The sequence below is a fragment of the Doryrhamphus excisus genome, linkage group LG2 (genome assembly GCF_037039965.1).
Source record: "Doryrhamphus excisus strain RoL-2023G ecotype Guam linkage group LG2, RoL_Dexc_Guam_v1.1, whole genome shotgun sequence".
Classification (NCBI taxonomy): Eukaryota; Metazoa; Chordata; class Actinopteri; order Syngnathiformes; family Syngnathidae; genus Doryrhamphus; species Doryrhamphus excisus.
This window is the reverse complement of record NC_136358.1, coordinates 15,004,992-15,022,729: the sequence shown is the minus strand read 5'-3', so window position 1 is coordinate 15,022,729 and position 17,738 is coordinate 15,004,992. Positions and strand designations below refer to the sequence as shown.

General features: G+C 40.7%; 1 protein-coding gene across 3 annotated transcripts in view; it reads right to left on the bottom strand.

The window, feature by feature from the left end:
* LOC131132440 (chemokine-like protein TAFA-5) overlaps nucleotides 1-17,738 on the bottom strand; it is a 124,313-nt gene that overhangs the window by 16,222 nt on the left and 90,353 nt on the right. For all 3 annotated transcript variants that reach the window (XR_009130363.2, XR_009130364.2, XM_058078050.2), the window contains exon 3: nucleotides 3,209-3,336. Coding sequence is in view for 1 of the 3 variants with exons in the window: in XM_058078050.2 (XP_057934033.1) it covers nucleotides 3,209-3,336 (128 nt within the window). In the remaining 2 variants the exon portion in view is untranslated. The remainder of the gene's footprint in view (nucleotides 1-3,208; nucleotides 3,337-17,738) is intronic.

The window sequence follows — 17,738 nt, the reverse complement described above, 5'->3', positions numbered from 1 at the left end:
TAATAATATGGGAAGACTAGAAATACATTAATTGTGGAATACAAGTTATACAAGAATACAAGAATAAAAGTTGTGATACTATTGTTATGTGATACTACTTCATGTTCTGGGAGCATTTGGCTTGAAATAAGCAAAGGCGGGTAGGTCCTGGCCATTTTAATTTCGTATATAATTTGTATATAATATAGCCAGTAGTACATTGAAACACTGCATGTCTGTGATCCGTATTGGTATCAACCGAGTTCACTCAAGGATTATCGGTATCAGCACCGGCAGCATAAAACCAGATCAGAACATCCCTATTTTTAGTCCTTTTCACAGGCCAAAGTGCTACAATGTTTCAATCCGTTTTGCAGGAAAGAGTGACATTTTTGCAGCTGAGGGTGGTAATCTTACATTTGTAGGTCTTTTTTTGTGAATGTTTGCGCCACGCTTGGCTTGAAAGGCGCATTGTGCACACAGTGATGCCACGCTGACAGACAACGGCAGACATTTTGTCTCCTGTAAATGCCTCCCATTTCTGAATCTGCGGTTCAGAAGGCAGCGGATGCGGCTGGAGGGCCCCGGCAGAGGTGGACAAACCTGCTTTTCATTCAGGTTTTAATTTAATAATGTGGGAAGACTAAAAAATATATTAATTGTGAAATACAAAAGTTGTGGATACCAGCATTTTGGTCATGTTGCTTGAAATAAGCAAAGGTGAGTAGCTCTTGGTCATTTTCATTTTTTATATAATATAGCCAGTAGTACAATGAAACACTGCATGTCTGTGATCCGCATTGGTATCAGCCGAGTTCACTCAAGAATTATTGGTATCAGTATCGGCAGCATAAAACCAGATCGGAACATCCCTACTTTTAGTGTCCTTTTCACAGGCCGAAGTGATAACATTTTTCAGTCCGTTTTGCAGGTCAGAGTGATTAGTGTAAAACATATTTAGTCCTTTTGCTTGTCTTTTCAGTCATGCTTACGGGACAGATTGATATTTTCATGATTTTGTGCTGAAGAAGCCACACCCCATAGAAAGACATTAGCCTGGACTAACCAAAGACTTCCTTTGCAGCAGCATTAAAGCATCCATCATATTTTAAAAGGAATTCTCAACAGTGACCCATGACTGCTTGCTGCCAACTACTAGAATCCATGACAGTGAAAGCTGTTTAAACATGCACGCATGGCCGTCCGGCCGTTTGACTAGATGTCACTGGGCTTAAAGTCAGAAACGCCTGTCATTGACAGCTGATGACTGACGTACTAAAGGAGGGTATGAAATGTACATGTAGGCCAAAAAGAGCATGGTCTCCCTTTGCAGCAAGGTGCGCGCTTATGAATATGCGAAAAAAAAAATACACCTGTATCGGTCAGCCATGGAACGCTACATTTGCACGCTGACGCACATTTGCACAAAGCTGCTCTTCTAGCTGTCAAACATAATAAATGGATGCAGCTACATGTTGCTTATGAACATGCGTGCGGCCTATGTATCCTGCCCAGGTAACAAATGACATCGTAGGTTCTTACACAAAGCGGCTGTCACCCCGGTCGACCACGAGCAGGTATATTCAGATATCTCGGGCGAAAAGCTAACCGATGTGTGCGCTCATCTTTCATCGGCAAGGCATAAACAAGTGAGTCAGCTGATGACTAAATGATGACAGATGCTTTAATGATGCCCCGCCAGGCCTCAGCCTTCGCCCATTGACATTCACGGATAGGGCGGATGGGGTCGTGTGTGTGAGCCCTGTTGATGTTTGGACCAGTTAAAGAAGATACAGGAGGGGGAATTCATAATACCATGAAATGTCTCTCCCATTACCATTAAGAGCGTCCCCAATTTGAGATCATTCCTGATGACAAGGGGAAATATGAATAATGGACATTTAGATGAGCTTTAAAAAAAGACAGGGGGTGGAAATGCATCTCAGGTGCTTGAAGGTTTTTGTGTTTATTTATTAGCTACAATATGATAAGACAATACTAAAGTGGGGGGTGGGTTTTTAGTTTGTAGCTCTTTATGCAGGTGAGGGTGATATTTTAGCATTTTGAGTCCTTTTTGCAACTCAGAGTGATTATTCTACAATCATTTTAGTCCTTTTTACAAGTCACATTGATACTTTTACAACAGTTTTGTCCTTTTGCAGTACTACCTTGTACTTAGGTATGTGACACAATAAAATGTGCTAACCAAGTGACAAAATAAAAAAAAAACAAAAAAAAAAAAACTTAAACTATATTAGGAAAGCAGGAAGTGAACAAATGTAACAGTCACTGATTGTAAAAGTACCAGATGGAGGGGTAGGATGTAATAAGCTTTGCTTCTTCCTACTCCCTTTGGTCCCTTTTTTGCAGGACAGAGTGATACTTCTGTGTTTTGTATCCTGTGTGCAGGTCATTGATAATTGTATCATCTTTTTTTTGCAAAATGACTACAACACTGTAAAAGTATCACCTGGCATAAAGCATGACTAAAACAGATCAGAGTAATCATTTAACAAGCTTAGAAGTCCCTTTTTGCAGGTCAGGGTGATATCATTTCGCAATGTTTTATCCTTTTTCAGGTCATCATTTTAACTAGTTTTTCGACATTTCTGCAGAAAAGGTCGCTCATGTTAGCAAAACCTTAACATCTATTTTCTATCCATATCATCATGCAAATTAGACACATTTTCCATATAATGCATCTCGTCAAGCATAGAGATGTACAAAATCCTCGCACAATTAACTTCCTTTCATTTCCAAATGTTATCCCGCGTCGTCGCGCAAACAACAATTTTTCAATCTAAATCATTTTCAGCCACAGCAGGTCGCTGCATGATTTCTACTGAGAGAGAGAGAAAAAAAAAGAAATATGTGCTGCCAGCATTTGGAGTATTTAACAGGCGATGCAACTCAGCAATGAAATGAAACTGCAAAGTTGTTTTTGTTTTGGACTTTGTTATAATTGTTGGGATATGATCATTATTTTTGGTGCGTACCCTGCATGGGCGATGACACAAAAAGGTGATAGTGTTAACCACTGCACTGCTGTGCTGACTAGTTTGCTGTTTAAATGGTGCTAATGAGCTGCTTTCACAGCCTGGGACATGCTCAGGTGTATTCTAACAGCGACCAGTCGGTGATATCAGCATGGAAAAACAAGACGAGTACAAAATGGATTCTATTGTGCTTAATTATACTGCAGACGAGGTGGTAGAGAGCCTGAACTCACCGTGGTTGTTTTGACTCGGCCTCCGGGCTGCGTACAAGTCCAGCCAGATTTATTGACTAACAGGTCGCAGCCTTCATCCTCCAAACACGGCACCATCTCGCACCACTGCTTTTTCCGAACAATGGCAGCTGCAAAGAAGGAGAGAACGATCAGAAGTGACGGGATATAAACAGATGAAGAAGATTAACATAGAGAGGCTGGGTGGACATGATGGCCGTCGAATATTAGAAAATACACATTGAACTGTAAATGGAGTGAAACATGGCAGCGGGGGATTTTGGCAGGGTGGGAGTTGATGCAGAGCAGCCGATTGGAGGAGAGATGAGGGATGCGGGCAGATGAAGAGCAATGAAGTGCACGCACAATTGAAAGATATGAGATGGCGCAGTTGGGCCTGACAGTGAGAGACGAGGGGATCAGACAGATAGCAAAAGTGGGATCATGGGATCATCCAGGTAAAATGTGGAGATTTCATCCAACATATTCAACAACTGAAATACTGCAAATGCTCCAACCATTGCCACTGCCTCTATTCACCCAACGCAGCAACTTCATTTGGAAGGGACCACATGGTTATTTAATAACAGGTACATTGCACAGCATAGTAGCAACAGAGCCAATGTTGAAAGGAGCCAGAATTAATACCGCTGATGAGTTAATTATGATGCTGTTCACACCAACAGCTGAGTAGCAGCATTTTAAAGCGCACACAGAGGTAAATACAGCTGCTGGATTCGCACCAGTCATGGTCCCTCAAATGCAACTACTGCCACATTTTAAACATTACATTAGACACAGCTAGAATGTCAAGATTTTTTCACATGAAATCAGATGATTATTTGCTTTTGGAGGCCACACAACCAGGGTGTACCCTGCCTCTCGCTCAAAAACAGCTGGGATAGGCTCCAGCATACTCCAGCATGAGGATTGTGTGTTGTATTTTGGATAGAAATATGTGTGTAGTCTCGCAGAATTGGTTCAGGGGGTTGGTGCATGAGTGACATGTAATCATTGTGTCTCAAGTAGCAGTTTTTGTGCGTAAACAAACTGTAAATTGTGTTAGGAAACAATAAAAACATAAATTGGACACACCTGATTTACAGTGTACTCTTACGTATATATAGCTCAATATATTTTGTACAAAAAACAGACTAAAGCAGTAGAATACTGATTTTGCCATAATTGCTGCATGTTTTTGGATCATTTTGTACTAAATGTTTTTGTATATTTTGCTTATTCATTCATTCATTCATTTTCTACCGCTTTTCCTCACGAGGGTCGCGGGGGTTGCTGGAACCTATCCCAGCTGTCTTCGGGCGAGAGGCGGGGTACACCCAGGAATGGCCGCCAGCCAATCACAGGGCACATATAGACAAACAACTATTCACACTCACATTCATACTTATGGACAAATTAACCTAGCATGTTTTTGGAATGTGGGAGGAAACCGGAGTACCCAGAGAAAACCCACGCATGCACGAGGAGAACATGCAAACTCCACACAGAGATGGCCGAGGGTGGATTTGAACCCTGGTCTCCTAGCTGTGAGGTCTGCACGCTAACCACTTGCCCGCCGTGCAGCCTATATTTTGCTTATATTGTAGCTACATCTCAATGATTACATTTACATAACTAAGAAAACCAATGTAAATATGCAGTTCTACAAAGAAGGAGTGCGTCCTTGGAGCGTATTATTGTTTTAATTAAAAACACCGACACTAAGAAGTAGCAATGACACAGACTAAGACATTCCTCTCTGTTACACAATGTTTATGTGTTTTATTATAAAAAAGGAATACAGTATAAGATAATATTATTGGCGGATATTTCATTACTAACCAATTACCCTTACATGCATTTTTATTAAATAATAAATAGGAGCTATTAATTATTCAAAAAACAATGATGATTGATTCTCTCTGGCATCACTGACAGTTTCTCATTCGGAGAATGATCGATCCGACGAGCGCCACCGGGGGGGACAACACGGGGTGTGAAACTGTGCGGTTATGTCTTCTCACTCCGCTAGTTTGTTATCGCTCCTCTCTGAATAAACAGTTGGTCGCCATGGCTACACCCACCAGTGGACACCATTTGGACATGGCCCACAGCAACTGCATGCTGCTTGTGAATCTAGAATAGTCAAATAAATAAAATGAACATTAATTATGAGAATGGTAGTCATTTCATACGTTCTACTCATGGCCGCCATTCTGAACAGTGACGATGTACTTCTAATATAAGATGGTATTTTATCCATGAAAAAAACTCTCAGAAAGACGGTGTCATATTTTATTCAAGGCTGGCCTTTACGGTGGAGTCAATATGGCTCCGAGGAGGTCTTTAGATGTGCAGCCGGTTTTTTAAACTGCACTGAAAAATAAGCACTAGACATTGAAACATTAAAAACAACATCCCGAAGAAAAATAACTCTTTAAAAGATGGACGGGAGACCCTGAATTAATTAAAGAGCCACTCACATGTCATATTCTCTTGTCATGGGTAACACTCTCGTAAACATATTTGCTTTCATATCTATAAAGTGTGCATGGAGGGCACCTTGGATGTATCATTCTGTCACGTGTAGCTCATCAGGAGGCACTGTGGGTAATGCTAATTCCTTCACCGTGAACTACCTTTGAATGCAACAAACAAAAGCCTTTCTCTGCACATCACAGTCACTGATAATTTGTCTATGTCTGGCCCACCGGTAAAAAGGGACCACCGAGGTAGGTGCTTCAAGGTTGCCATGGCGATGACAGACCTTATAAGAAGCCACTGAATAAACTGACTGAATAAATAAACACATCACAACGTTTGGACAACGTTTCGTCAGTGGAGATAGGGTGTAAAAAAAAAAGAGAGAACATGATTACACTCTCTGTGGGACACTTATCTCCCCACCAAATGGTCCATCACACTCAACGCTCATGTCAACAGCCAGCATCTTGGCCTAATAAATTGTATCTAATCCCAAAGCAAGATGGCAGAAGGATGGAGTCCTACGTGAAGAGAGAGAGACGACATATCAGATCTTCCATGGTGAATGTGTCACGGCACTTCCCAGATGAAGACTTTTGATAATTACCGACTGTAAAGATTAGAGCAGGTATCAGCAGGAGCATCTAGTTCCTAATATCTCATACGTATAACCCCGCATATAAGACGACCCTGAATATAAGACGCAGCCAGACTGGAACAGATCACTGGGTGAGGGAAAGATGTAAACACACGGCACCGTGACATCACACACCAAACTATAGAAGAAGCAATCATTTCCAAGGCTCGTCGAGAAATATGATTTCCGAGACTCATTTTGGAGTATGAGACAACAAAATATCAGGAGAATATTGACTGTGTTGAGGCAGACCAGTCATTATTATATTCAGATATTATGAAGGCTTCTAGTCAAAGCTCACTTCTGGTGATGTGACATCATCATTTTCATAAAGCAACCTCTTGCTTGTCTACATGGTATTTTCATATTTTCAAAAGACACAGTTTCAAGGCACCCACAACGCCGTTTCTGTGTGGCTGAAAGGCTGAAACACTAAAACGTTTCAGTGTGGTTTGCCCCTTAGTCACTGGTGTGTGTGTGTGTGTGTGTGAGTGTCAGGAAGAAAAGCCTTGGTTTGCTGGTGTGAAGCTGTTTGGCGCCACCTGTTGGTTTGTGTGTATAAATCTCAATACTGTGAATATAAGACAACCTGACGAGTACTGTCTTATATTACATTACATTATATGTACATTATCAATTAATTATAAAATTCAGGACATATGATATCAATGTATAATTATTTTATACATACATAAAATGATATTTTTATATTTTTTAACTAGATTTAAATCAGATGCAAGATAGAGCCCAGAGCCCACACCGATACTATTTATCTTTATCTTCTATGGTTTACTTGATTAACTTTTATTATTGAATGAATGATTAATGGTTTATCCGATTAATCGTTAACTATTTCGGTATGCCATTTTTTTTTCATTTATACATGTAAATGTGATTTTGGAAAACCATGAGAAATATTTTTGCCTCTTTACTGACCAAACCAGTTTGTGTTTGGTTGATATTGATTTAGTCCGTTTAGGGTAGAATCATCCAAAGTGCGGCCCGGGGACATTTGGAGCACACAGTTTGTTTTTTATTGTCCCGCTGCACATTGTAAAAACAAAATCATACCCAAAATATTTAACTAACAATAAAACAAAAACACATGGAGGAATGTCATCAACATGAACAGTTCTGGAACTTTTCTGACACACTTATAAAAGAAGTTTGTTTTTAAATGTTTGTAAATATGATTATTAGTATGTGGCCCTTGGTAGGAAAGTTTGGACACCCCTAACCGTTTTCTCGATTAATCAAAACCACTAGTTTCAGATTAAAAGTCTAAGAAAATAATAATTGCAGTCCTATTCGCAATTCTTGTCTTCTGCCTCGACTGCCCTTTCTGTTTTATTTAAATAATGCAGCACTTCCACAGCATTTTAACACGTCTGGGTATTATTCTGCTGAAAAGCTATATTGCACGGGTATGTTTAGTGAAGCTCCATGCATCAAATTGTTTCAAGGTTGCATTTTCTGCCACTCACATTGGTTAGCTGGAGCAGCAGCAGCGAATCAACATTATTCATCATTCCCCCTGCAATGAGCCGCTTGTAAATTGGAGCTTGCGCATACAAATAAGCATCCATGTGTGAGTCTTGACTGTGTGTGTGTATTCCTGTGCTTCTTCATCAATTCCCTCCTGCACGCCGCCGCCGCCTCCTCTCTAATGCGCCGCCATGTTGCCGAAACTCAGACAGAGTCAAATAAGCTTTTACGGCAATTCACTGTGTCTTCATTTGACGTGAAGTGCGGTGAATGCGTTAGGGTTTTCCTGCCCGGCCTCTTCATCCTACTGTAAGAGTAGAAATGTCCCCACGGTACATGCAAGTAAGTGCACATTACCACCATGCATCAGCACACAAAGAGATGCCTGCTCTCTCCTATTACCGTCCACTTTTATTGTTGGAAAATTGGCAATTTATTTTCGCAGGGCTGTGCCTCACCAATGCAGCAAACTATGCACAATATTTTGGATTGACTTGTTTTTATCTAACCTTCTGGCTGAGCAGAAAGAACTGATGCTAACTGATGGGTGCCTCATTCATTCTTCTTCAACTTAACTCACTGGTTTGATGCCTTTTTTCATATACATCATCAGCAAATATTATCAAGGGAATATAAATATATAGTACATATAAATGGAATATTTTGTATTTAGAGCACGGAGAAACCTGCTAAATACGTAACATCTGTAACATTATTAGAGCTCTCTAGACATGACATAACACCCCTATAGCCACGTTGTCGCTTGTATTAACTAATATAGTAAACAGAATAAGTGGAAAAATAAGACATAAGACATATACAATAAGATCTGCATATGATTCTTCTTGTTCTGTTTTGACTTCCTGTCCTGTGCAGTACTTCCTGCGGTAGCTATTGCTTGGTCAAAATTAGCTTATTTGAGAATATGTTATTCTGACATTGATGCAGCAGCATTTTAATCACAGTTTGGACTTTTTTTACCTCCTAAAGGTTATCATATGTCATATAATTCCTGATCACCATTGAGTTTTAGCTGCTGATAATGACAACTGAATACGAGAAATAATGTCATTAGTCACAACTTAGAGCACAACTTCCTGTTTGTGATGATTGGCAAAAAAGTTACAAAAGTTTTGTGAGATCTTGTTTTTTTTTTTTTTTATTTTACCCATCAAAAGGTAAGACGACTTCACTGTTGTGTTTTCGAGGTGCTCCAATCCGATTTCAGTCCTCGGCCTTTGAGAATTGATGGTGTAAATCATTAATTACCTTATCATACAGCAATATTATTAGGAACAAAAAATGTATATTTGATGTACAAGTAAATGAATACAGATATGGAAAAGTGGTAGGCTCGGTTAAATAAGTTTGGCTTCTTCCTGCTCATTTCGGACATGCTGAATTGTGCCAAGTGTAAACATGTGATGTTTACTGCGTTTTATTGTGGTGTGTAGCATTGCTTCCGGGTGTGTGTGTGTGTGTGTGTGTAAGCCACCAGGTAGTGCTGCTATCATTCACTCACAGATGTGCGCTGACATTTCCGCACAGCTGAGCGACAACAGTAACCCCTGATTTGTTGGCGCTCGCACACACAGCTCCGTGGACACACACATGTGAAGGAGAGCCCAGAGGCTCTGCGAGCCAGAGGAGGAAATGTCAGCGTCAACAAGCACATGTGGGAAAAGAGATCATTTAACACCACGGTCTACAGAGACGCCACTCCATCAGTGGTGAGTGATCAGCTCTTGACATGTAGCATACACATTATAGCATTCAATCCCTAAAGATGTATTACTGCATATTCAAGTCAGCATCAACATGGAAAATACATTCACTGGACACAACTCACATAATAGCAAGCATTTTTACTGAAGTACGTATATCATCTCAAGGCACAGTACTATGTCAATGAAACTTGAATATACAGTAGTTAGTCTACAGCTTGTGTTGGAGTATCAATCTTAACTGAAAATGACTCAACACACAGTCATTGTTGTTCAAATTCACGTTGCCCCCAATGAACCACAACTTCCCAATGGTGGCAGCAATCATGCAGGCCCAGGCCATGATGCTACCACTGCTATTCTTGACTTGTCTTGGGACTCTCTTGCAGGCTATGTGGACAATAATTTTTCCTCTTTATGAACCACAGCTCCCCAGTGACGGCAGCACTCATGCAGCTCCAGGCCATGATGCTACCACCACAATTCTTGACTTGTCTTGGTACTCTCTTGCAGGCTATTTAGACAATAATGTTTCTCTTTATGAACCACAGCTCCCCAGCGGCGGCAGCACTCATGCAGCTCCAGGCCATGACACTATCACCACTATTCTTGATTTGTCTTGGTACTCTCTTGCAGGCTATTTAGAAAATAATGTTTCTCTTTATGAAGCACAGGTACCCAGCGCCGGCAGCACTCATGCAGCTCCAGGCCATGACGCTACCACCACTATTCCGGACTTGTCTTGGTACTCTCTTGCAGGCTATTTAGAAAATAATGTTTCTCTTTATCAACCACAGGTACCCAGCGCCGGCAGCACTCGTACAGCTCCAGGATAGGATGCTACCACCACTGTCTTTGACTTGTCTTGGTACTCTCTTGCAGGCTATTTCAAAAATAATGTTTCTCTTTATGAACCACAGGTACCCAGCACAGGCAGCACTCATGCAGCTCCAGGCTATGATGCTACCACCACTATATTTGACTTGTCTTGGTACTCTCTTGCAGGCTATTTAGAAAATAATGTTTCTCTTCATGAACCACAGCTCCCCAGCGCCGGCAGCACTCATGCAGCTCCAGACCATTACGCTACCACAACTATTCTTGATTTGTCTTGGTACTCTCTTGCAGGCTTTTTATGGCCAATGGAAGCCTATTTCCAGATACACAAGTCCAGGTCCTAACTTAGGCACTTTTCCTCTCATTTGTCATTCATCCGTATCACAGCTACGAAGTCAGCAAGTATAAATTCACACTTTGCTGCAAAGCAGACACAAATTTTAAAAGCTTAAACATTAACCATGGTCTTGGCCAAGTTCCCAGGAGGTACTAAAGTTGCACTCATTGATTTCCATCTTGGCTTGTGCATGGCACGGAAAAAAGAAAAGGAACGGGATGTTTGTCTTCACCGATTATGAATAACAGAAACAAGATAACAATGTAGAAACCAAAGTGTTGTCAGCCTCCTTCTTGTAACCAAATGAAGTCGGAAGTAAGTGGGGAAAAGTTAATTTATTGTCAACAAGAGCTGAGGTCAACCAGCATATGCATGGTGTGACAAGTGGACACATCATCACGGCAGTGGAGATGCGTGCAGTGGTAATGAAGGTGACTCAGTTGAAGAGGATGAGAAATGACACATTGACATATTTTAAGACTTAAGTAGAACACACTCCCTCCATCCCTCCCCCTCCCCACCTCAACCCCTGCTGGCTACAAACAACAATGAACACACTGGTATAATTAGTTATCATGTTTGCTGCTGATAAGTGCACTCTTGTATATTTTGCATTGAAAACCGAATGTTTGACTTCCTGGTTGTTGTCTTGTCTCTTTAGCCTTCTTGACCTCTATATATCCCGAAACTAATTCGCCTTCAATTATACGTAACCTTTTAGTTGGTGGAGCTCCCTCCACACACACCTCCAAGCACCCGCGTCTTCTACCAATAAATCTGTTTATTCCCCTCCTTGCTCTCATATAATTCTGCCTAAACAAATTCTAATTAAGCAATACAGTAATACAACGTGAATAATAATTCCCCCCCAAATGCGATAAGAGCTAATCATTGACGATAATGTATAAGCCTTGGTTGTTATCAGGTTAGCTGCACTTTATGAATACTAATAGCAGTATTTATGGATCTTTGACTAGCGTTTTTTTTGTAGTAGATTCATTAAAAAACAGCAGCTAATATATTATAGAGCAGGGCTTCTCGGTCGGCTCACCCATATACTGTAAACCATTCAGTCTCTCAAGAGAGGAGCTTGTGCAGGCAGTACTTCCTCCGCTCTGCAGGGGGCTAGAGTGAGCAGTGTGTATCCTAATGAAGCAGCAGTAGAAGAAGAGTAAAGACAAGAATAGATTCTAAAGGACAATAAAAATGACTGACTAGTGTACATTTGATCAAATTTACTTAAATATTTGTCAGATCAACCCCACATAGATATTCGGACTTGTCTGCACTCTTAATCACTGCGCTTATCCCTATCACAGCAGCACACAGGAGTGTGTCTAAAAATGGCTACAATATGGATGGAGTTCTCAAGGAATTGTAAAGTTTAGAAAGTCTTCCATCAAGCATAAATGATAGCAGAGGCCGGGACAAAAAAGTGGCAAGAACTTGAACCAACCTGGACCCCACCCCAGTGGTCCTGACCCAGTTAAAGTGCTTCTGTGACGGATAACTGATGCAGAGTCCTTCAGACAAGCTTTATTGAGACGATAAATGAGGCGGACCTCCGGTGGAACGTCCAGGAATGCGAGTTATGTATTTAGAGTAATGCCTGGCTGAGCAGCACATCCATCCTGCTCTTTCCTCTACCCCCTCTCTCTCCATCTCTTATTTTCTTCTAACCTGGCAGACCTCCAGTGTACCAGGAACTTACCTATTTTGCAATCCTACACAACTCCTCCGCACACTTTGGCAGAAAAGTGCAGTGTAACAAATCAAAATCTGCTTCTGTGATTTCTTTTTTTTTCTCTCTCTCTCTCTCTCGCCTACAAACTCTGTGCCAAAACTTTTCCACTCATGCATTTGATATATTTGTCCTGCATGTGGACTCAAATGGCATTTCATTTGGAAAAAGGCGATAAAAAATGGCCGCTGTTGTAATGTCTTTTGCAAGTTGATGGCAATAGAAGGTATAAGGCATATATAGGCTAAATGTGCCAGTTTCAGACCAAAAGTAACAATAATTTAACTGTACACGGCTAGAAATTACAACACACTTTGGCAATTACACGGTTTTTGTATTAAGTAGTAACTCAAAGGGGAATAAGTCATTAGTGATCATTTAGGTTACACACCTTGCAGATTGTGATAACAGAGCTTTTACCTGGGCATTGAGGAGATGGCAAGAAGGTAGTCGATCAACAATCACTTTAATAAAACAATCATCCACTCCAAAACGACCATAGTCATATAGTATCTGTGACCGCCACCCCCCCCTGACCTCCGAGACGATCAAAAAGTAGAAAGTTAATTTCCCTCACTCACATTTAAAAAAAAAATGTCCATCCACACAAGTTTGACAACGCATGGAAGAACAATCACCAGCTGTCATGTAGCCGGAAAATGCAACCACAGCAGCGCATTATATTGCAAAGTTGGTTCAATTCCCAGCATTGCACGCACAGAGAAAATGTATGCAGGCTGCTTACTTATCTATTTGTCAGTAATGATGCAACATTTACTCAAAATCTGACCATACGAAATAATATTTTTTTCAGCCCTGATTATTGGGGCATGTCCTATCATGTCCACAACATCAAACAAGCTCACTGATGAGGCATATGATGCTACATTTCACCAATTATGTAGGGTTAAAAGGACAAGAATGTTTATAGAATAGTATAAAATGGAAGTGTCAAAAAAAATTTAGGATTGTAGATTATGGGCAAAATTCACCAAAAAGTGCAGTTTTCCTTTCATTGACATCACAACAGTCCACATGTCCAGTTGTAATGGTTTTGCAGCAGTGAGTTCAAAACCGGTAGGTCAAGGATCCCTTTTTAATGTATTTGTGTAACAATATTCACCAAATATTGACTTTAACTGAGTTTGCATCCTTTGCTGAAATATCTGATTTTAATGTTACTAATGTTACAGAGGGGTTAGCGTGCAGGAGACCCGAGTTCAATTCCTCCCTCTGCCATCTCTGTGTGGAGTTTGCATGTTCTCCCCGTGCATGCGTGGTTTTTCTCCGCGTACTCCGGTTTCCTCCCACATTCCAAAAACATGCTAGGTTAATTGGCGATTCCAAATTGTCAATAGGTATGAATGTGAGTGTGAATGGTTGTTTGGCCACCAGTCCAGGGTGTACCCCGCCTCTCGCCCGAAGACAGCTGGGATAGGCTCCAGCACCCCCGCGACCCTCGTGAGGATAAGCGGTAGAAAATGAATGAATGAATATTACTAAAGTTGTACTTGAGAACCATTGTGTTTGATAAGAGGTGTTTGTGTGTGGAGTGGAAAGGGAAGAGAACCCCCTGCACCTTTCCAACCTGTGTGGAGACCCCCCTGGGGAGAAAGGAGATTGATTGATTCATTTGGATTGGGAAAAGTCCATCTCTCCTGCTGAAAAAAAGCAGTTTCCTTCCAAAGCTAATGACAAATGAGCTATCGATTTGTTGTTTACAATCGGGGGGGGGGGGGGGGGGGGGGGGGGTTCAGACTCCCCCCCCTTGTGTGCACATGATGGACATCATAACGGCTGCCTTGCTGAACTTTACCAAGGTAGGATGACTTACAGCAAGACAATAATTGTTGTCGACACCACCCCAAAAAAAAATTGGTATATCTCAACACCTCACACTGCACACCCCACAATTGCTCAGTGCAGTCCACGCACACACAAAGACTTGAAGATCGGATCAGACGGTGAAGATAAGTAAGTGTCTTCACTGCAAATAATTATGAATCATCCATGGTGGTAGTTATAAAATATTAAACAAGCTGTAAATGATCACCAGAGCTGTTCAATTAAGTTGTTCTGCAGCCAACATTACCAGGAAGCTAAGGACTTCTTTCTTCACCATTATTCTTATTTTGTGTTTAATGTCAACGTAAGACTCAAACCCAAACATTAGCACATTAGCAAACAGTGGTCATGAATAAAATAACATAAGACCCTGTTTCGAAGGAACGACACTGAAGTTGAGTTTTGAATCGGCACTTAATTTCACCTTAAATGTCCCCTTAATTCACCTTTACTCTCCTCCTCTTCACTGTTTACATCACATTGCGCAACTCTGATACTGAAGAGGACTTGAGCCACTAGCAAGCAAGCTTGCGAGCTGACCAGGTAGACTTGAATTTTGTGCTGGAGCCTATCCCAGCTGTATTTGTGCAAGAGGCGGGGTACACCCCACTGGTCGCCAGCCAATCACAGGGCACATATAGACAAACAACCATTCACACTCACATTCATACTTATGGACAATTTGGAGTCGCCAATTAACCTAGCATGTTTATTTCTTCGAAACATAAGAAGTCAAAAATTTACCACTACCACAGGGAATGGGAGGAGAAATGTTTTCACACTATCCTGTCGAACATGCCATGGCTGACTTCAAGCAATTTAAGGTAATGTAATGTAAGGTAATTTCTCATCAATGTTATGTGTCATTACTGCCACCTAGGGACCAGAACACTACATATCGTTTGTATTTAAATATGTTCTGACTAATAATAGACCATCGTCTACCACAAAACATCAAACATTTATTAAACAAAAACTTAACTATACCGAGGGACAAGATTGTTCAGGATGTTCAGTTGATGCAGTTATCGTCCGCTTGCATTAGGGCCGACATGCTGCAAATGGGTTTGACAGTCATTACCAAAGCCTATAAGACCGGATCACTTCATACGTCACACTTCTTCCATTAAATAACTCAGACGGACATGTTTACCGCAGGTCTTCTAGTTCCTTTCCACAGCTTTTCAGTGACACATTTGTAGCGTGAGGAGAAGTGGGTGAGGAGAATGGCTGGTGTGGTTCTGCACTGATGGTGTTTTGTGTTTAAGTGGGAGAAAGGGGCCCAATGTTTCTGCCACAGGGTCGCTGATGCTGAACAGCACTGGCAGATGGATTATACCTGGTGCTGCTTTGTCCCTGGACAAATTTAAAGCAATCCCTGCAACTAGGCACCAAGGGGTATTCCGGACACAGGAGAGTTTTGCCCATCTTATCTTCCATCTTTCTTGATGATTGTTGATGACATCATGATTCTTGGTTGACAAATCAATGGACTTCTCTGAGCTATGTTTGTAAACATAGTCATTAAAGGGGCCCTATCCCGCTCATTTCAGGGGCTTTTCTAAATATATATATTGGATTAATTTCTTTGAATAAAAGACTCAGCTCAGGTTATTTAGATGGTCAATCTGCCTTCTTCTCCTCTTGGCAAAAACGCAATGCTTCCGAAACACTGCACCACAAACCTCCTCAGTCGCGACTGACAATGGCTCCAGCCACCCAACTCCAGCCACTGTTCGGAGATGCGTACAATCACGCCACCTTCATCTTTGGTGTTGAATTTGAGTGACACCAGATCGACAGTGACTGTGAGGTAAGTCTTTAGCTCCCCAGAAACAAACACAAATCATCCAATTGCAGCTTTACTCCGATTTAGAGTCGCAATTCTTACATCTGAAAAAACTTTCAACAATTCCTGGCTGCTATTTTTTTTTAATCAGTAGTTTTTTTTTTTTTTAATCTTATCGTATTTCACCCATAAAAAAAAAAAGGTCCCATTCCACCAAAACATCGTTAACACATACAACTGTGGATAATGACTTGACTGGTTCTGCTACTGAAAGGTAGAGAAGGACAAGTGGGGTTTATTTTTTACACTGTAGATGAATAGCAAAGAGATGGTAGGCAATTGACAGTGAATCACCCAAACAAGAGAGTTGCACATGGAAGAGTGGTGTTTTTCGGGAACACAAAAGCAGAAGCATATACAGTACAATCATTTGGGAATGTGAAAGGGAGCGCTTGTGAATAAAAAAAAAAGTGCTTGACTGGGTGATACAAAAGTGGCATTAAATGAAAAGCTGTATTCAAACTGCGATACAATGAATAGAATCTGTGTATTTATACAGAGCATCCATACTACAATGGTATTGCACGGTGCTGTGACTACATGTGAAAACATCTATCCCGTAGGTTAGCTCAACTCTCTTTTATACACACACACGGAATAAACTCCTCACTGCATCTTTTCCTGTCACTATAAGTCAAGCCTCTGGTGGCCTGCTCCCTGTGGGCTTGGTGTAACTGCCCATATTGACTTTGTCCTGTCTCAGGAGATGATGGCGTCTCCCACAGGAATACTACCTTTTTATGCACATATAGTATCACACACTAAAAAAAAAGACTCCCTTTCCTCTCTCACACACTAAAAACAGATGTACTATATGTATGAGGGGAATTCTGGTGAGTTCAATGTCATCCATGATCCAGTGTACCGCATGCATGTTTGCTCATATATGCAGTTTACTTCCTCCCAGTGGACTGTTATGACTTTGCGTTGGCTACCATATTTCATACGCAAGACAAAACTAGTTATCATGCAAAAGGACTATTATTAGATACAAACAAAAGTTATATAAGCATCATTTGCCGTGCTAACACTCTAGAAATCCACCCAAAAATTATTTAAAAGTTGGGGAATGGATGGATGGCTCTGTAATGCTGCTTCTGTCCACCACAGGGAGCCAGAGGAGCCCCGAGGGAGGCTGACATCATTGCAGCACTAATGAATCCTAGGCTAGGATGCAATTCATTATGGGAAGATGTTAAAATTGATTTATTTGAAACTTGTATCGTACTTGTTTGTGTATTTGTTAGGTATATATTTTGTATGTTGAGTTGTATGAATAAATTATATAAATTAATTAATTAATTAATTAATTAATAATAAATGAATTGTATTACAAAAAAATATTTTGTAGCTTTTAATGTGTATTCAAAAAAATTTTTCTTAAAGAAATCCTACTAAATTACTGTTAAAAAGGCTGCTTATAATACATTATAAATGGTAAATTAGTCAATGAAAATTACTGCCCTCGTTTGTAATGGAAAAGGATACTTAGGCATACATACGTATAAAAGTTAAAATAATTGTCTGTAGCCCACAGAAACAAAGCGAGTATTATGAGTCACCTTGAGACTCTTTCTCTAAAACCTAATCATCA